This window comes from Marmota marmota, unplaced genomic scaffold (genome assembly GCF_001458135.2).
Source record: "Marmota marmota marmota unplaced genomic scaffold, marMar, whole genome shotgun sequence".
In the NCBI taxonomy this organism is placed as follows: Eukaryota; Metazoa; Chordata; class Mammalia; order Rodentia; family Sciuridae; genus Marmota; species Marmota marmota.
This window is the reverse complement of record NW_026000026.1, coordinates 39,300,564-39,321,923: the sequence shown is the minus strand read 5'-3', so window position 1 is coordinate 39,321,923 and position 21,360 is coordinate 39,300,564. Positions and strand designations below refer to the sequence as shown.

General features: G+C 35.3%; 1 protein-coding gene across 6 annotated transcripts in view; it reads right to left on the bottom strand.

Moving 5' to 3' along the window:
- Window positions 1-21,360, bottom strand: part of Macrod2 (mono-ADP ribosylhydrolase 2) — a 1,954,610-nt gene that overhangs the window by 1,271,112 nt on the left and 662,138 nt on the right. For all 6 annotated transcript variants that reach the window (XM_048811891.1, XM_048811888.1, XM_048811890.1 and 3 more), the window contains one exon: window positions 3,814-3,930. In XM_048811891.1, the coding sequence (XP_048667848.1) occupies window positions 3,814-3,930 (117 nt within the window). The remainder of the gene's footprint in view (window positions 1-3,813; window positions 3,931-21,360) is intronic.

Below are 21,360 nucleotides of genomic sequence, written 5' to 3'. Positions count from 1 at the left end.
TTTCACAGCAGCAGTGATATCTGAACTAAGTCTGGGAGATAGGTGAAAAGGATCAAAGATAGCCTCGAATACAGATACCATGCACAGAGATACCACTGTGAGCAATTCATATCATACAAAGTAGTTCAAATATGGCAGTAAATCATGGAAGCCCACAGATAATCAGGCTAATAAGTCTATGTTTAAGGAAAAATCCAATGGAGGATTTTGAAAGGTTTTAGTTATTTATCATTTCTTCATTCAACAAATATCTTTGAAGCCTCTGTTATATGTTAGATATTTTAATAAACTATATGGGTATAGAAACAAGGGGAAAAGATGAACCCTTAAAGTCTTTGCCCTTATTCTGGTAGAGAGAAATAGATAATGAAATAATAATATAGTTGAAGGTTACATGCTACAAATAAGGAATTAAAAAATAAGGCAGAGAAATAATTATGAATAGGTTAAAGTGACACCTGAGGTTACATTTAAACAAGGATTTGAGGAGTAAATGGAGCAAGCCATGTAGGTATCTTGAAGAACAGCATTCCAAGCAGAGGGAACACCACTGTCAAGACATGTAGGATCTGCAGAGAAGCCTGGTGAGCAAGGCAAGCACAGAAGGGGATGATGTCAGAAAAGAAAAGGTCACATCAAGTTGAGCTTTGCAGACAAGTCTAAGGACTCTGGATTTAGGTATGTTAACCCTACCAGAACTGTGCAGAATATTCTGCAGGATGGAAAGTATTTGAAATAAGCAGCTTTAAAAAATCCATTTTCCCGGTAAAAAGATTCTAAAACAGTTCTTTCATTTGATTCTTTGGCACAAGTTTAGGAGACACTATGCTAGTCATTGACACTAGCACTATGACCAAGAGGGAGAAAACTTGCTGGCATGAAGCTGATCATTATTCTGACAGAATGGTGATATCCTTAATAGAAAAAAATATCCCACATGTGTACAAGCTTCTAAACAACTATAGAAATGGAAATTTTACTAAAAATTGTCTAATCTTGTAGATCCCAAGGATTAGTTATATAAATAGTCTTTCGTCCACTTCCTAAGTTAGTTTAGCAATAGTTTTCAATAAAACATTACCCACTATTCTTGATGCTCAAGATTCCTTTTGGGAAAAATGTTTGGGTATTTTGGCATTGAAAGAAATCACTTAAAATATCCAGGCATTGAAGAAGAAACTGAGTACGTGGGGCTTATCATTCCATCAATCATGATGAGTCTCAGAACACAGGCTACACATATAATGAATTCAAATACAATCATTTGTGAATAAACTAATTTAGCAAGCATTTAAAAAAAGCAAAGACCAGTCCAAAATGCCCAAGTTTGCCTGTACCCCAGATAATAGTATTTTTCAAACAAATTGCTGACACATGAAGATATCGTCATTTGTAGTTGGATGACTGACTTTAGTATCCCTGTAATGGCAAACCCATCGTCTCAGAGGACAGATAGGAACTAGTCTCCACTGTCAAACTGTCGTAGAATTATTAAACATGGAGGGGAAAAATGACCCAAACAGTATGTAATGAGCTTCCTTTTCATTCTCTCACTACAAAAGCACATCTGTGGATTGTTAATGACTCTGAAATGGATGAACCAAATTGATGAGCAAGAAAAACATCTCTCAGGAATAGGAAACAGGAAAATGAACACACAGTGTTTATAAAACATAATTTAAAATATAAGGGCTTGTGAAAGTACTGGGAAATATTTTAAAGTGACATATGAGTGTAAGGTATTATTAATCATTTTCATATTCTTTCCATTATCCTATATCATTAATATTTTTAAATATACCAATATGTTGTCATAAAGAGTCTGTTTGTGATTTTTATGAGGTGGCACTGCCATGCTTAGTCTATTAGCTTCTATTCTGTTGGATTTTTTTTTTTTAACAAAACATGCCTTGTGAACTTCATGTAGTGATTTGAGAATATATCAGGCTCTCAGTATCTAAGCTCATGTGAATTTTATACCAAGTCCTGGGACTACCCATATTTAGAGTCTGTGTCCAACAAATACACATTTGTCCCAGGATGCCCATGAAAGAAACACCTTAGCTCAAAGATAGGACTCTTAGCTACAAGATATGATTATAGTATAAACAGGTATTAGGTTATTGATCTTCATACCTCAGTGCCTGGTACTGTGTAAGTCTTCAATAACTCTGAAATAAGATGATTGACATTCAAAGGAAGCAGAATAACTTATTCAGAGATAGCAAATAGCAGCAAGCCCATTAAAAATGATCACATTTGCAACCCATAAGCTAGAGCTATCATCCGACTATAGAAAATTCAGAGTTGGAGATTTCTGACTTGTACTTTAATACCTAAGAAAGAATTGAATCAATTGGAGACCCAGCTTAATGCTTGGTTTAAGGGCAGACATGAGTCTGAAAATAGTCAACAATCTGCCTGTTCTCAGAACACTAGTTCAGCTATATCACAAAGGAGGCATGGCATTAGGAAGGAAAAAGAGCATTTGTAAACATGAGACTATATAATCCTAGAAGGGAAAATCACCTTAATACTCAGATCATGAACTGACTCAGAGGGAGAACTACTGGAATGCTCTGATTACCTCCGTAAACAGGGTTTCATTTGATATAAATATATATTCTAGAGGTGTGAGGGGCCATTTGTCACATGATTTGACTCTTTCAACACAAGATTAAGAACACTAGAAATGATAAGTTGTAAGAAAAAATTACACAATATTCAGTTGATATATTTTTACTAGCAATCCAAAGTGAGCAACATAAAACATAGTATTATAATATTTACAAAGAAAAATGGAATTTTAATACATTATTCTTTAATATAAATCCTCAAGTTTAAACATACTTTTAAAGTAACCTTTAGAATTACACTACACACACTATCTCTCCATTCACACATATCCATGGGAAATTCATTCTTGCACAATCTGTCTATACAGAGTCCAAATATTATCCGATAAATTGTGTTATAATTTTTAATCATATTTTCTCCACTGCTAAAAACATACACACACAACCAGCTTCTTGTTTTCATAAATGTAGTCACAGATCTGGGAAATATCATAAGAAGCAGGTGAATGGGATAATCAATAAACTGGTGTCTCAGTTTCCGGGTCAATGCACACCCTAACAGTGCAATGAAACTCCCTGCCTTGGCCCTAAAGATTATGTGATTTTAAAAAGCCGCGCTTTTAACCATTTTCTCTCTTAGTATTTTTATTCTACACCACCCCACTGGAGTTGGCTGAGCAACAAGGTCAATTAAATGCAATACTTTTCTCAATTCAAATATAATGTAAATTTTGACCATTCCACATTCAAGGAGCAAATATATTCTCACACTGACAACCACATTCCACTGGCTTTTCCTGAAAGCAAAGTGTGACAGATGCCTTGGCTGTAATTGCCAATCAGCCTTTACATGGCAGCTGAAAACACAATGCATCACTTTGATCTCCTTTGCTCTAAACACATTCACAATCAAGAAGCCTGAACAAGGAATAAGAAATTGGCATCATTTCCAGAAGCTGTCACTTGTGGCACTTAAATACTATAATGTATATTTTGCTCATATTTTATTTCCCTATTTCAGAGACATTCTGTTAAAGACCCAAACAACAACAACAACCACCAAAAGAATCACCCGCAATTAAATACCATAAATACAGGCACACAAAAACTCTGACTACAAGCACATTTAATTAAATACCACTACTATCATTTCTTTCCCCAATTATGCACTTGGGGAATAAGACAAGGTATGACTTCTCATCTGGTTTTAAAAAGTATTCAAGAAAGCTGGACTTACATTTTGCAGGCAGGTCATAGCCACATGTGATTTTTGCATGTCCAGTCTCACAGCCATTCAGGTTACGACATTCAGCAAGCAAACAGGGGCCAGCTGCTCTATGAATGCAGCCATCCACTAGAGGAGAAAGAAGAAAGTTAGCCTATATTTGATCTTTGGGAAACAAATGTAAAACATGAGATAGGAAGAGAGAGGGAACTCAATTTTTCTCCTCTTGGAGACCCATAGCCCTATGGAAGAAAACTCATGGTACATTAAAACACTATGTTCTCTCTCTTGCTCTTTGTGGATTTGGTTTACATGGTGAGCAGAACTAGAGGAGTGATAGAGGCAGTGTGCTGGTAAATTTTAAGTTCTCTTGAGGGTGGGATATAACCTGATATGTTGTATTTTCCAATTTCACTCTTACAAATATGCCCGCCACATCTAATTTCATGTCATAAACTCAATGTTACTGAAAACATGGTTGGGAAAAAATGCTAACAACTGTCTCTCCTGAGCTATTAAGTATTGACTCCAAGATATCACAAGTTTTAGAAGTCAAGAAAAAAGGAAGCCAGACTGAAACACTTGTACTCTCCTTAAGAGAGTAAAAATCAAAGCTATCCAAATAAAAATGAAACCTCTGCTCAACTTCTCATCACAAAAGCAGGATGCCAACAGGATTGCATTTCTCCAGGGTACCTGACTTGTTGGAAGATGCGAGGCTAGATTACCTCTTAATAAACACAAAGAAGACCCACTCCTTGCTCCTATGGCACGAAGTGAAACAGAATGGCTGCAACTCTTGTTACTCTGCTAATTAAGCAGCAGTCTACTCTTGACTAGCCTCAGGCTTCTCATTTGGGCCCCTTTGCATGAATCCTTTATAGTGAGAACAACTTTTGAAAATACAAATCTGATCTCACTCGAAATTAGCAACTTCTGTGACTGAATTGGGGTAAGTGCACAGGTGGAGGGCTAAAAATCCATAGGTACATAAACTAGGAAATTGAGAATTTCGGCATTCAGTCATTGCTAAATAGGCCCTGTGGACAGAAAGGAAATATGAGATTGCAAACCAAGGGAAAGAGAAAGAGGGAAGAATAATAATCTGAAATGCAAAAGCAGACTAGATTTTCAGAGGTCTCAGGAACTCGCCTCTCTCCACAGTCTATAACACCATGAAGTTATCATTGCTCTTAATTTTATTTATTTCTAGAGGAAGCTGGATATTGAAGATACTGTCACTGGGAAAAGTACAACTTATCTAATGTCCATGCTGGCTTCTGACAACCATGGAAGCAATATTTTTAGCTCAATGAGTGTCTATATCATCACTTACATATCTATTAAGGTTGAGAAGGAAGGCAAAAACCTTCTCATCAAAATGAATTCACTCAAGATTACTCTGGACTGCAGTGTTTCACAGAACTGAGGTTGAAATCCAGAGTCTATACCAGCCATGTGTGCTCCAAGCTCCAGTTTCCTCAGTGTCAATAAAGGTAGTACCTCAAGTAGTTTTGCATGGAATTTGAAGAATGTTCTGCATGGGAGGTATTCAGCATGTCTAATACAGTATTATGCACTGAATTGACTGTAGCTATCATAAATACCCTAATGTAAAATTTTGTTAAAATTTTAAAGCAACTCTTCCTTTTTAAAAAATGAGAAATAGAACAAGCAAAAAATACGAAAATCATCATTTACTCCACTACTCAGAGAATGCTTCAACATTCTCATACTCATTCTTTCACTATTCTTGCACACATACACTCAAAATAGTTTTTCTCGTACAAGAAAAGGTCAAAAATTTTTGCTCAAACTCTTTCAATTAGCAATTATACTTTTCTAAATGTAATGTATGACATTATTAGCACAAGTGCAAAAGGTATGCATCTCTATAATTGTGAAAACTTGAAACTACTCAGATGTTCATCAATAGGGAGTTTGTTAAAAAAAGAAAAAGTCCATCCATGCCATAGACTATGATGCATCAATTTTTAAAAATAGATCAACTTTTGAACAAACAGAATCCTAAATGTGAAAAGATTTCTAAGTGAAAATTCTAGATTCAGAAAAGTATGTATAGTACGGCCACAATTTTATTTAAAATTATATGAATACACCTGTACACATGTACATGCACTTATGTATGTAGTGGGGAGTTTTACACACTTGATTTTGTGATTGTTATGAGATGGGAAACAAAGGGCAAAGCTATTAGGTAGGAAAAACTTATGTTCTAATTGCTCTATATTTGAATTTTTTTTAAGAACAAGAGCTTCAAGAAAAGAATTTTAAAGTGAACAGTTTTTCTTGGCAAAGAGATAATTATTAACTTAGTTTGAAATGGATAACTAAAATAGGATTCACCAGTGTACTTAATCATATGCTGTCAAATATTGTCTGCCCTATTTAGATTGCAGCCTAATGCAGTTTGCAGATATCTAATTCTTAAAATCTTCATGGTCATACCAGTATTCCTGACTGTATTAGGGTAATGAAAGTCCAGCTGAAGAGCTATTTAATAATAATGACTACAGCTTAAATGTATTGAATGTATCTATGTGCCAGGCACAATACCAAAGACAACCTTATAAGGCAGATTCTAATTTTATCATATCCATTTTATGAGAACTTGGGAAGAGGTTAGTAACTTGCTTACATTCACAAGGAATTGGCAACGTGATTGAAAACCCCAGATTTGTCTGATGCAGCAACCATCCTATAACCATTATAATTCCCTGCTCCAGTCTTGAATCTAGGCAGCCTTACCTGAATCCCTGGGTGTGACAATATTGAAGTATTACATTTATTCTGATTTATAACATACATGCAATCAGAGGCACAGATATTAAGTGTGCAGTTCTTATATATTTTAGCAACAACCAACTAATCATGATGACAGTAAAGATACAAAATGTTTCCAACTGCTCCAAAGATAATCCTGTGCCCTTTCCATCCAAATTCCCATATCACCAATCCCAGGGAGGCCTTTGTTTGGTTTTGATGACCACAACTACATTTTAGTAGTTATGCAACTTCAAACTTCAGATTGAGGTTCTGGTGTCTTTCACTCAGCATATTTTCAAAATCCATATGTGTTAAAGATATTAGAACTTTGTGACATTTTTATTGCTCAGTAATATTCCACTGAGTAATATTCCAAATCACCAGAATTTCTTTATCTGTGAATGGACATAGAATTATTTATAGGTTTTAGTTATTATGAATACATCTGCATACTGTACAAATCCATTTCCCTGGACAAATATGAAACTTCTGTTTAGGTTCTTTTATGTATTTTCCTTTATAAAGAACAGAAATATGGTTTTCCAAAGTGACAGTTATACATACCCCAGCAATGTATAGGTCATATTTTAGCATTCCTTTGATGCTGTTATATTTTTTTTTACTTTTAGCTATTCTGATGGCTATAAAGAGCATTCATTTTATATTTCTTTGATGACTAATGATGTCAAATATCTTGACAAATACTTATTAGTCGTTCATCCCTTTCTTTTTAAAAGGGTCTGTTCATGGTTTTTTAAAAAATATTTTTTAGTTGTTGATGGACCTTTATTTTATTTACTTATTAACATGTGGTGCTGAGATTGAACCCAATGCCTCACATATGCGAGGCAAGCACTCTACCAATGACCTACAACTCCAGCCCTTGCTCATGTCTTTTACTAATTTTCTTTACTTGTGTTTTTATTTCTGAGCTGTGTTAAATCAGCCATTAATTCCACCAAATTTTTATTCTTAACTTCAGATTATTTTTCAGTTCTTGAAATTTCCATTTGATTTTTTTTCTTACCATGTTTGTATCGCTTCTGAAATTTCCCATCTTCTTATCAATTGCATTTAACTTTTCATGTACATTTTCTAATAGATTTCACATGGTGATTCTATAGTACATATCTGTCATTTCTAATATCCAGGCCAGCTATGGGTCTGTTTATATTGACTCATTTTTTCACTGTCTGTGGTCACATTTTCCTGTTTCTTTGTATGTCTAGTAGTTGCTGATGGCATATTGTAAACTGTGAATAATATATTGTAGACTATTTAGATTCTATTATCTTCTTTCACACATTGTTGAAGTTTGTTCTAGCAGGCAGATAAATTACTATCAGATAAAATGGAGGTTTTGTCCTTCTCGAGTTTCAATAGAAAATACAAGGTGAAAGCCAAGTCTTTCTTACTTGGGGACAGGTGTGGGGTGGGGACCTAAAATTTCAAACTCTATATATTTGCTATAAATAGGAAGTTGCTGGATTTTCTGCTCCATTCTCTCAGCTTTCTAGATTTTATTCCTTGGTTTTCTAGAGTCTCTTCCTGCACCTGCATTGTTCAAGGCTCAGATAAGAATAAAAGAGGTGTTTATTTGTTGATTTGGGGGCTCCACTTTCTATGGATCTTCTTTCTGGGGTACTCATTAATTTCTAGTCACTCTGAAAATATCAAGTCAGTCCTATGATTCCTCATGCCAATAAAACTGTCCTTTTCTTTGTGAGTTCTATTAGTCCCTTGCCACATGGAGTAGGGAGGTTCCTCAAGGTCAAAGCCATGTGCTTTCTTCAGTGTAGTTCTCAGACAGTGTGGTTTCCTTCTCTCAAAGGCTGAATCATCTTTAGTGTCATCCTGCTCTTAGTTGCTCCATACTGCCAATAAGCAGTTTTGTTGTTGCTTATATTTTGTTAATAATTTATAATTACTATTGAAAGGAAGGTTATTTTGGTACAACTTCTCTGCCACTACCTGAAGCTGAGACTATGTACTATATCTTTGACAAGTTTGAACATAATCTTATGTCATTTCAGAGCTATATTTGTGACTTGGGGTTGGGGGGGAAGCATGTGAGATAGAATGTGATGGCAATATCAATTGTATCAGTTCTTGTGCTTAAAAGTCTTATCTTCAAAAGATAAAAAGAGAATAGTCCTACCTGTACAAACTCAACAAGGGAGTTTAAAATTTTTTACTGCCATTTCTGTTTCTCGACTTACTTTTCAGAAATGCAAATCCAATCATCTTTACTTCCTTACTCAGTTAGTGCTTACTATTCCCCATATGTCTCATTATAAAATTCTTAATTCCAAATTGCGGTATTTTAGACTTTTCACAAATTTCAATCCAACTTCCACTTCTAACTTCATATCATCCCACTCTTCTTCCTTTTCCCAAGACCTCACAATTCCCTAACTGTACACCATGGCATTTTTACCAAATACCCTCTACTTCTACCTGGGGTATCTAGTTACCCTCTCCCTTGTCTTTTCTACTTAATAAGGTCTTTCTCATTTTCCAACTTCTAGTTCATATGTTTTCTTCTTTAAAAAACTATCTGCTACAACCTTTAACAAAATAATATCTTTTATTATCATAATATTCAGGTGTGTACCCTTCTTCTCTTGCGCATAAATTGTTTTATACCTATTACACAAGCAGTAAAATGCTTATGTGTACAAGATCTATCTACTCCCTCAGCCTAACTCTTCCTTGAGGGAACAGAAAGTGAATTATTCCCTTATGTGTCCCTAGTATCTTAATAACTGACTTTCTAGTTGTTTAATACAGTGGAACTAAATTTGGGAGAACAAGAAGTATAATTTCTTTCAAATGTTTTAGTTGTAGATGGACACAATGCTTTTATTTTATTTTATTTATGTGATCCTGAGGATTGAACCCAGTGTCTTACACATGACAGGCAAGTGCTCTAACAATCAGCCACATCCCCAGGCCCTAGTTTCTTTTTCTTCTTTTTTTAACAACACTGAGAAACTGTCAGGTTAATCAAAAAGTAAAGTGGTATATGCACCCCATTGTTATAATCACAAATCTGGTGACAAGATGCTATGACAAAAGATACATGGAATCTGAAAATTCACCCACTTCTTCTCTTGTCTTTTTTTTTTTTTTTGTCCTGGGGATTGAACTCAGGGCTTCATTCACACTAAGCAAGTGTTCTACCACTGAACCACTGAGCTACATCCCCCGACTCCTACCCACTTCTTCTCTACAGTCTGATATAGCTCAATAGAAAACCTCTTTAGGTTTCACTAAGGGTCAGGCTAAGAAGACAGCCAGGCGGAAGCTTAGCAACATGTTAGATACTTCACCATGGCACGTTTTCCAGAGAGCAATAGGACCATCTGTAATTCTTACCTGATTCAAGAAGCAGATCTTATAGGAAAAAAGACAACTAAGCTCATATGTAAATAGAACTATATATTGAGTTTTTCAAGATTGCTGTAGCTAGACTGCAGTGTGTTTACCAAAAGCCCACTTTATTGTCTTCCTGGGCTTGCCGCTTCCCAGTCACCCTTATTGTGCTGTTGCTGCAGTGATTTGACAGGAGGGTATCATGAGATTGAGTCCTGTGTAAAGAGTGTAAGTAAAAGTGATAGAACTACTTCTGTGTCCAGTCCTTAAAAATCCTGCCCACAACTCCCTTGCATGCTACCTGCCATTGTCTGTGGGCTGGATGTAGAGGCTCCATTACAGGACACCAGCACCCCAGAAGATGGTACAGCAGCTAGATGGAGAGTTCCTTAGTTCCTAACTGACTCCACCTCCACACCCCAAGCTGAACCAAATGATAGATAAACCTTCAATCATGTAAAGCCTCTGAGATTATGGGATGCTTCTGACAGCAGTTTGTCTTGACTAGTATAGTCACTCATGTTGTAAATGACAAATGGTAATTTTCATTCAGTTTGATCGCTGCTATTTTTTAAACTTTTATGCAACATATTCAGATTTTCTTACTGGAATGAACATATTATCTATCTAGGCTCACTCCTCTAGTTTTGCCTTAAGTCTTTGATCAAGCTAGAATTGGAAAACTCGGTGAACATCCAAAGCTGACCTCTCCTATGTATTCAAATAGTTGTGATTGAAACCAGACTAATAGAAGATAAAGGCTGAAGACTGTCTAGAAACTACGTGTGGTTTGGTGAGTTAGCGCTGGAGTGAATACTGAGGTCACTTACAGGACTGCTCTTCATCAGGGCTAAGGGGAGTCTAGCCGTAGCACCTTCTAAAGACCAAGCTTGTTGCTGACCTGACATACCTGCCATTTAACATCTGATAACACTGCCTAAGTGCTTGCAAACAGATGGTTAACTGAGGCAAGAGCCTTGACTCCAAGATATCATCCTCCAATTATCTGGCAAAGGCTAAATTCAGAGGACTTTATCCTATTAATAAGGGCCTATTAGTTAGGTTTCCTAGCCTATAGCATAATGAATTGCACTGTCTGAGGGCAGAGTAGAAAGGTAGGTTTCAAGTGTGCTTGGGGGAATTGTTTTTCATTTTTTTCAATATTGCCTTGGATCACAGAGTTTGAGAATTTTATTATAGGACAGTCTTCTCCTAATATTTAAACCGCAAAAATAAAGAAAAAAGAAATGGGAAATGCAGCCATTTCAATATTTTAAAAATCTAATATGTATTTTACTCATGAAATCCAATCTGCCTCTCTGGCATTCATAAGGTATAAAGTTACCCATTTTATAAACAAATGAACAAGTTAATTCTGAGAACAGAAGAGAAAAAAACAAATCATAAAATAATTGAATAGGAACTCATCATATACTGCGGGCCAGTGAATGCAAGAGCCAGCAAATAAATAAATAAATAAATAAATAAAGAACCTCAAAACAAAACAAACACAGAGTTCAAAATATGGGTTTGTTTTGAGAAATACTAAAAGAGCCATATAATGAAATCCAGTTATTTTTGAAATTGGCCCTGTAAGGTCTCTTCCTTATCTTACAATACAATTTTCTAAACAGTTTTTTAAAAGGGAAATTTTGGAGTTCTTAGATTTACACATAGTCATTTAATCTTCTTTTGTAAATAAAAGACAGTAACTGAATCTATTTTATTTTATTTATGTGATCCTGAGGATTGAACCCAGTGTCTTACACATGACAGGCAAGTGCCTCAAAATATGAGACTTCTCTCACTAAATATACATCTTAGAAGCCCAAGAGAATACAACAGGGTTCTTTTGAAATCAAATCAACATAAATTTATTAAACAACTATCTTGCACAAAACATTCTGCAAGAAACTACAAGGAAATTCAATAATACCTATAGTAATAACAATGCTACATCTTTTGAGGATTCACTATGTGCCTTCTGGTATGCAGGTGACTATAAGGTTTCACCTTATAAGAAGTAATAAGAAGTAATGTTACAATGTGAAAAGTTGATGGTTTGAAATCAGATATCAGAGAATTGTATCCTAGTGCCATTTAATTGCTATGCCTGGATTCTTTTTATCTATAAAATAGGGATCCACATAGGACCTCCATTCAACATCATAGGATCTTTTGAGTAAATTGACAAGAACTTTAAAGGGGTCTGGTATGTATCAAGTATATAATATATGTTGGCCATGCTCCCTTTTTATTCATCATAAAGGTTTGAAAGGTAGGACCCTTTAGGATCACTACTCAACAAACAAAGTGGAAGTTAAATATTTAGTGCAAGATCGTATAGGAACCAGGATCAGAGTCCCTATTTCCTGAACTTAAAGTCTATGTTCTTAATCTCCATTTTCTCCTATATACAAAGAAGTATAAACAATAGTCTCTTCCTTGAGAGCCAATTAAATAAGACAGGAAGGCTCAGAACTATGTTTTCCCTGAAATTAAAAGTAATATACCAAATTATATTGTTTTATTGTGTGCATGTATGAATATGTAACAACAAATCCCACTATTATGTATAATTATGATGCACCAATAAAATGTAAAAAGAAAAGTTAATCTACAGAATATAGAATACCTTTGGATGGAAAACATATCTTTGCATAGATCAACAAGTCTGTAGGCATGTCACGTATAACTGTTATATTTTATAAAGTTCTTTGATAAAATTACCACATATTTAATTCTCTAAACAATCTTTTAAGATGGTATTGGGCTTTACCACTTTTAGCTGAAGAAACTAAGTATCAAAATAGGTGACTTGCTGAGGTCATTTACTTGTTAAATGGCATATGAAACAGATGTGTCCCTTAAGTGCAGTCAATGCACATTCTTGTTTCACTACTGGAGAGGCACTTGGGGAACCGGATAGAAATGCAGATTCCTAGACCCAAGCCAAAATACATAAATTCATTCTCTCCTGCACTGGACCACCAGAATTTGCCTTAAATCATCTCTGCAGATAATGTAGATGCACACCACTATTTGAGAACTTTGAAAATCACTCCTCCACATTTTTATTTCTTGACAAAATTCCAGAAAGAGGTGAGCATTTGGAGCTTTTAGTCAGTGATTTGAATAGACACATGAAACTATGGGTCCTGACTCTTACAAAAGAGAAGAACACCTTTAAATTTAATTAGAATCATATTCTCATATTCCTTCACAAGTTCTAATCAAATATCTAACAAGTCTCTGCCCTTAACAGTTTGCATTTGTAGCAGGCAATATTAACTGGAACTAGAACTAAATGCTAGGAGAAAGTAAGATTTTGAAGAAACACTGTTTCACTCAAAGTTATATATAGTAATCATGAAATGCCTTGGGCATAAGGAGGTCCTTGGTGCATGGTCTCCAAAGTAAAGACACTCAAGGACACATTCCTATGTGGGAAAAATATATTCAAATGTTTATTGATGTTTATAATTTTAACTAAACAGATAATTTAAAAGATAATTTTAAGCATACAATGCATATATATATGTATAAGTGCATACTCAAATATATCTGTACATTCAAAAAATTTGAATTTTAAGAGTCTTGGATATTAAAAGAACTCTCAAATGACACTGCCAGTTTCTGCACCTATATAATGTATATAATATTAATACTTTCTGCATGGGGTCCTTATGAGAACTGAATTAGATAGCAGTTGTATAGTTTCTATAGTGCCTGAGTAAATGCTCAAAGAATCTTAAATGATAGATCTTTTGTAAAAATCACAGCAATCATTTCTCTTTTTGTATCTGTGCTTTTAGCAATATGATCTCTCTCATAGAGAGATGGAATCTTCTTCCTCACCTCTTGAAACTGGGATGATTTTGTAACTTATTTGGCCAAGAGAATAAAGCAGAAATGACTGTGCGCCAGTTCTATGTCTAAGCCTCAGGAGGCCTTTTATGCTTCTGCTTACCCTCTTGGAGCCCTGCTCAGCTCCCATGTGAACAACCCAAGCCAGCCTGCTGAAGGACAAGAGACTGTGTGCAGGAGAGATAAGCTACCCCAGCTGGGACCATCCTGCATTCAGTCTTCCTGGCAAGGGACCAGACACTTGAGTGAGTCCAGCTAAGTGGAAAAGAATTGCTTAGCTCAATGATGAACTCATAGTATGGTGAGTTAAATAACTGTTTTAAACCACTAACTTTGAAGGTGGTTTGGTGCAGAGATATATCCTGCATCAATATCCTCCTCCTCCTCCCTTCCTCCTTCTCCTACTCCTCCTCCTCCTCATCATCATCATCAGAAGATACAAAGCAGTAATCCACCTTCAAGTAAAGACACAGGGAATAACTTTAAATAACTGTCCTAAAGTCTTGGGGGAAGAAAAACAATACAGCTGAAATAATCAGGTGAAAAGTTGATTCCCTTACAGGTCACCTATAGCCTCATGAAAGATTTATGTGTTAGGTACTGAATAGCATCAGTGTTCCCTTTAGGGAGGAGAAGAAATATTGGTGAGAAAATACAATACAATGACAAGGAGATCTACATCTTGAAACTTCACAGATGTGAGGAATTTGGTTTAGCTATTTGAGACTGCCTTGGGCTAACTTCAAAAATTATTTCTACGAATCTCTTGATCCCACTGGTCAATTTGAAGAGTAGATTTGGGCTCTGATCCCAGGAGAAGATGATAAATGTAATGGAATAAACATTTATACATTTCTTAGCTGAGGAACCTAGAGCGCTTTTCAGTTATAGATCATAGAGCTAGCCTCCTTTATCTGGTCCATATGCTCAGGAACTGGTCTTTAGAAAACAGGTGATATCTTTTTCCCCTAAAATCTAAGACCTAAATAATGTATAGATACCCAAGAAACAGTGATTTGTGCTTCTTTTATTGGACTTGAATTGCCAAATGAGGAAAAAATAATATTTCTCAGAAATATATAAAATAGTCCCTAAAACTTCCTTGAAAAATATAAATTGATGAACATTGCTAGATTTGAGGATGAGAAGCCAATTAAAATCCTGTACAGAATATAAAGATATGTCTAGGTGTTGCTAACTGTATAGTAAACCAATTATTTTAAGATCTAGCCTGTGCATATCCTTCCACATATCCTTAAAAAAAATCTTTGCCTAAAGAAAATAGCACTTATGACAGAGATTGTTGGTAGCCTATCCACCATCAATTCTCACTTTCCCTGCTGATAAAGCCCTGTATTGGTTGGAGTGCTTTATGTTCACATGCTTAAGACCAAAACATGTGGAAAGACCTTGGCAGCCACCCAGTGAGTATGAGCATGAAGGCTGCACTGTGTTGTGGTAGAAAGAAGAGCTGGGGGGTGCCTCAATCTCTGATGCCATGTGTGGAGGCATCACATTAGCCCTGAAATACCCTCGCTGGATGAGAGAAAACATTTTTATTTAAAAAAAATTAGCTTACATTTTGTGTAAGTCACTATATGAGATGGGGATGGAGATTGAATTTCTGTAATTTAGAATGTGGTGTCATTTCTAAATGCAGTAAGCATATATTTTAATTTATCTGAGCAATATTCTTTGAAGTTCTGGATGAGAAACTTCTCTTTGGATACTACAACATTGTTGATTTGGGGGAAATACTGAGTGGAGAGAAATTGCAAAACAAACATCAGAGTAGACAAACAGCCCAAGAGTTCATTGGAGGAGCCAGAGCTTCAATAACCACATCTCTAAAGAAGAAACAGCAGCTGGAAAAATCTAGATGCACCAGTAAAGCAGGCATGTGATGCTAAAGTTGCTTAGATTTCATTGGTTTTCAACAAGAAGGAATATTTCTATTTTCAGTAAGTGTGAGTTTATTCAAGGTGGATGCTACTAAAGGATCAAGGAAAATGAATAAGGCTATTTCTCTGGAAACCTCCTGAATGAGGAATAAGTTTGCCAACAGATTACTAGAATTTTCAGGCAAAGAATATATCAGCTGGAGAAAATGGTGTAATAGGATGCAAATAATTGAAGATAACTATGGTACTCTGTAAGGGTCCATCAAAGGCTAGGCAATACACCTTTATTTATTTATTTATTTTAACTTGGTAAGTTTTATTGAGAAGGAAAAAATACACAACTCAATTCCTATTCAAGTCATCCTCATTCTTCCATCCAGAGACTCTTCTCAAAGAAATATGAAAAGGCAGGTCTTAACACAACATTCCTTGAAAGAACAATTCTTCAACATAATCTTCAAGCCTGGTGGTAACAGAGTCTAAGCAGTAATGGAAATTTTGACCTTAAGTAAAAAAGAAATAATAGCTGCATGCTCAGAGCAGTCATAATAGACCTGCCTCTAGTGTGTGGCTTCTCGGAGTTAAAGGCACAGATTGTGCCCTTGTTTCTGTGAAAGTCTTCTTAATAGAGATCAGGTCAAGCAGAAACGCAGTGGGAGGGAGACCTTTCTCTTTCAAAGAAATAAGAAATGAACCAACTTAATACTTCCTTTTCTACCAGAAACTTCCTAGTGGCTGGGGACCCAAGTTCAGCACTAGGGATGATGTAGGTCAATATTAACAGATGCCTCAGAGACAACCTCATTTGTTTTATCAGAGAAGGAGATCTATGGAGAGAGGTAATCTTTCCTTAAGGAATTTAGCTTTAAAACTTCAATCATGTTATAGAATCTCTTCTCATTTTCTTCCTACAAAGAAGTAAATATGTCATTTTATGGCTAATTTTCCTATTGACTTCAGGAAATACCAGTGGTTTTAGGTGAGATGATGAAGGATTAAAAAATCTTCAGGAGAGGAAAAGAAATCTCTCTCAACTTTCACCTGAATGTTTAAAGGAAACTAATAAAAGCCTGTGTGTATGTGTATTTGAAAAATTAATAAAATCTTCACACACCCAAAAGAGAATCTGGTTTTTTAAATCTTTCACCATCCCTTCTGCTTTTCCTAGTTTATAAGGGACAAATGACTGACTGTAATTCTGAAAAGGAGATAAACAAGCAACCCTTTTCTCCATAGAATACCCATGAAGATGACATTTATTGCCTCAATCCAAACATCACTTTCTCTTTAACCATTACTTATTTTTAAGAATAGTTTTGAGAGATCATTTCACATGAGGAAAAAATGTAGAGACAGGAAACAGTATGATCATTTTGCCAAGTAATACAATTATTCTTATGACATTTTTTTTGATTGAAGAAAAGTTGGAATTCACTTATTAAAAAGACTATTTTTTAGCAAAAAGCTACTTATTTGATTCTTTTTTATAGGAAAAATATATCTAATGGTGCTCATTGTAGTTTCCAGTTCTAGTGAAACTTTTATTATTTCTTTCTAGTTAAAAAAATTCAATATTGTTTCTTATAAGATTTTTTCCTTAGAAATTCTAAATTTTCAAGCAAATATATTGATAAAATATTCTCAAAGAGCAAAAGAATAATCATGTATCAAATTAAATTTAAGCATTTAAAAAAAATTTGACTTAAAATTATATTAAAACTGTAAATAGTGACACAGGGTTTTTATAACTAAAATTGTATCTCTATGCATTGATTTAAAGTATTTCTGTATAATCATTTAAATAATTGTAAATTAATAGCTTGAAATGTTTCTCCTTAAGAAAAAACAATTTTAGAATTATTTTGTTAGGAAAAGAAAGCAAATTTCTGGGTGAAACCTAGGAGAGGGTCCTGGTGCTAATCAAATTGGCAGTGTACATTCGGTTCCTACATCCCTGTCCCAGGCCTGTGTTGCTTGAATGTCATTCAAGTGCCCCACCTCCAGACTCCCACAGATGCCCTTCTACTGTAAGGCTGCTGCTAAAGAAAAATACAATTCCAGATGTAAAAGACACGCGATATTCAGTTTGCTTCCCCATATTCCAAATCCAGGCCTGGTCACCAGATCCAAAGCACTTGCTTAATGGCCTCCTCAGAGGAAACCTCTCTCTAAATCTGTTTGTCTTTTCAAAGACATTGGGGGCCTCTTCTCCAAAATTGCAAGTGAACAATGCTACACAAAGTTTTCTGCTACAGAAGGGATTAGCCAGAGCTTTGAATTCACATACATACCCATTAAAAATTAAGAATACAGAGCTAGAAAAAGTGCCAGTGGCACAGAGGAGGGAGAGGGAGATTTCTCTGTGCCAATAAGGAAAGTTTTGTTCATTCTTCAAGTTTGTAGGAAAGAGATTACACAGAGCATAAAGCCCTGGTTTGGATAATCCTGAAGCTCGTCGAAATGTCTATTTTCTTTTTCCCTGGCGGAACCGTTTGCCCCATCTAAAATGCTTGTGGGAGAAGTTAAAATGAGCCACGTGTGCTTTTTCTTCACAAAGGAGCCCTATATTTAACATGGCACACGCATCCAACACCTCAAATGGTTTTGAAGAAAACTGCGTTTATTATGTGGGCTTATGAAATAAAAAGTACAAACTTTCTCATCCTGAAAAAATATGCAATGAAATTTACAGCCAAAATAAGGAAGCTGTGCATAATGTAACACTTGGCAAGAATTTTAATCAGTGGATTGGCAAGTCTAGATGCAATACTTCAGTTCCTTGCAAGACATGTCAGAGCTTCCTTAATTTAAATACCACACACTGGGTCTGGAGAGAACATTTAGGAGACATTGTGCTTTCTGCAGGAGTGCTGACTAGCAATGCAAGCTAACTGAGACAGGAGCACTGTTGATGTGATAACAGTTTCAACCTCAGGGAATGAATAATGGCAAGAGATAGACACGCTGTTATTGTAGAGCAAAGCAACACAGATTTACATTATGATAAGGCATTCCAGCTACATTACTTTACTTTAAGCAGGTAAAGATTCTTCCAGGTATCAGTCTGACTCAGTTTTGCTATGAAGAACACAATTCTGGATCTTGTCAGAAGTTTTCAGGCAGGATTGTTGTTTTTCCCAATAGCAAGACAACAGAACCATCCAGTAGCCTTCAATTCCAGCAGCCTGACAGCCGTTCAAACAAGTTGAAAGTCAGATCACATAATGTGGACCCAAAACTGACCATCACAGAAAGAGTTATAATGTGATGAAAAGCTCCAGGGAACCTATTAAATCCACCATCCCTGTCAGTACGAAACAAGAGCAATTTTGCCTTCACAGTTACAATTTATAAAGAGTCCACTACAAAAACACAGCTGCACCACACTTTAGTAATTAGTATCTCACATATTACATGAAACTTCAAGAATGATATACTAAGAAAAAAGACAAAAAGTCCAATGGTAGGCACATAAATTATATAGATGTAGGTATATCACTTATGTGGAGTCTTTTTTTATAAAAATCTTTTAAAATATTTAAATGTTCCCAAGTTTTCAAATTAAGCAAAATTTGGAAACATAAGATGTGGTTAATAATATTCTTCAATGACTCAAAACTTTAGAAGGTAAAGTGGGATAGGAAAGGCAATTTACACTAAGCTCCATTGCACAGTTACTAAAGGTTAAGGGATCAGAAAGTCCCCACCTCTTTGTAAACATCACTGCTGAGAATGTTTTCCAGAAATTAATTTAAAAATATGATCTTTTAAGGAAAAAAAAGGATTGTTTTCATACAATGGTATTTCTTTGCTAGGTAGTAGAATTTACATACCTCATAAAGGATTGAGAAAGTTATTATTTGGGGGGGTTTATTCTGTTAGAAATTCAATGAAACCAAAACTTACTGTGCGTATGATTTGGGCCATCATTGCTTCATCAATCCTAGTGAAGCGTATTAGGCTCCTGACTCTCGGTGTTTGAAACAGAAAGGCTAAGATCTCAAAAGACCCATAAAACCATAGCTCATGTACTGTTTATGGTCTGCTTTAATTTTGGCACTTTGCAAAAGGATTCTAGGTTTGGAAGAAAAAAAAATTAGATTTTTCTTCTACGGTGTTTAAAAAAGGCATTCCTCCTTCAAGTAAATAATATAATGGTAATCTTGATAGTTTCTGTTTCAAATGAATAGCAGAACTAAAGAAAATAAAAAACATTCATTATTATTAGAAGGCAAAAGAAAATAATGCCTCCAAATTCAGATGGAGTACGTAATAAATCTTATACTCCAGGGAAAATATAAATAGAAGGGTTTTTGATAGAGAAATGCAAGTGCTCTGGAGATTCTGATAGCCACCTCCCAATGGCTATGGGAGAAAATTCAAAGGCTAGATATGTGTAAGTTAATTATTCTAAGCAGGACTGCTTGAGGGGAAAATTCTAATATACTAATTTAGAAGTGAAAATTATTTGAATGTGATTGAAATTAGGTAAGAATGGCTTGACACAATTAAAAGAAAAACCAGGAGAATTAAGTGATATAAAAGCAGCAGGCATAATATCTGTGGGACACAGGCATTGCCAAAAAAAGGAGAGAGCAAAAAAAACAGAACCAACTAGAAACAGTAAAAAAAAAAAGAAGATAATCACTAACTTTATGTTTATTCTTATATTTAAGTATGCTTTAAAATGTAATTTATTAAGTCAAGGCATAGCATTTTAAAATTTTTTCTAGTTCTTTGTAAACCTTTCTACCTCACCTCTCTTCATCCTACTGCAGTTATAAAAAAGTAAACTGTTGAAGACTTAACTGGTAATTCTCCCCTAACTCTACATCCAGTTCATTGTAATCACTAAGGTCAGATAAGTTCCTCTTCTATTACTTCATTTATTCTCTGCTTAACAAAGAATCCCTAGGCCCCTATCATGTGACAGGTACCACTAAGAATTGTGGATAGAAACATAAAGAAGATTTATTCTTTTAACAAAGTAGCATTACTGATGTGTAAAAGTAAGACATCTAAGAAATTCTTTGCCCTTCTATCAGAGGATCTGTAAATGTTTTTCCATTCCATTGCAGACACCCAAATCCTGCCATCTAGTTTAAATTCTAACACTGCCCACATGTAACTTCTCTTAACCATGTCAGTAACCATTTGTCATCTCTCTGACCTTGGGCAGATTTTGTGAAAAAGGAAGTTTCCAGAGTCAGAAAGAATGGGTGGATTTGTCATCGAAAAACACTATTTCTGATGCTAGACAAGTGGCTTAGATCTTTTGAGCCTCAATTTCCTTGTCTATTAAATGCAAAGGTAATTAATTCTTCAAGGGTATTTTTGAAGATTAGATTGGATCAAGAATGCAAAGCTCTTAGAATATGGTAGATGCTCATTAAATGGTGGGTGCTATAATTCCATAAACTTCATTATTTTATCCACTATCAGAAGTGCTCATGCACTAGTGTTAGTTTAGAGGGAAACCTGAAGGGATACAGGTAGCCTTAGTCCCACGTCAGTCCCACATGCATCTTGAAATTATTGCAGTTCTACATCCAGGATACAAACTTTGTTCTTAGAACTAACATGTGTTGGTAACAGTCTACACAAGTTTCAAAGTAAACTTCCAATGTTA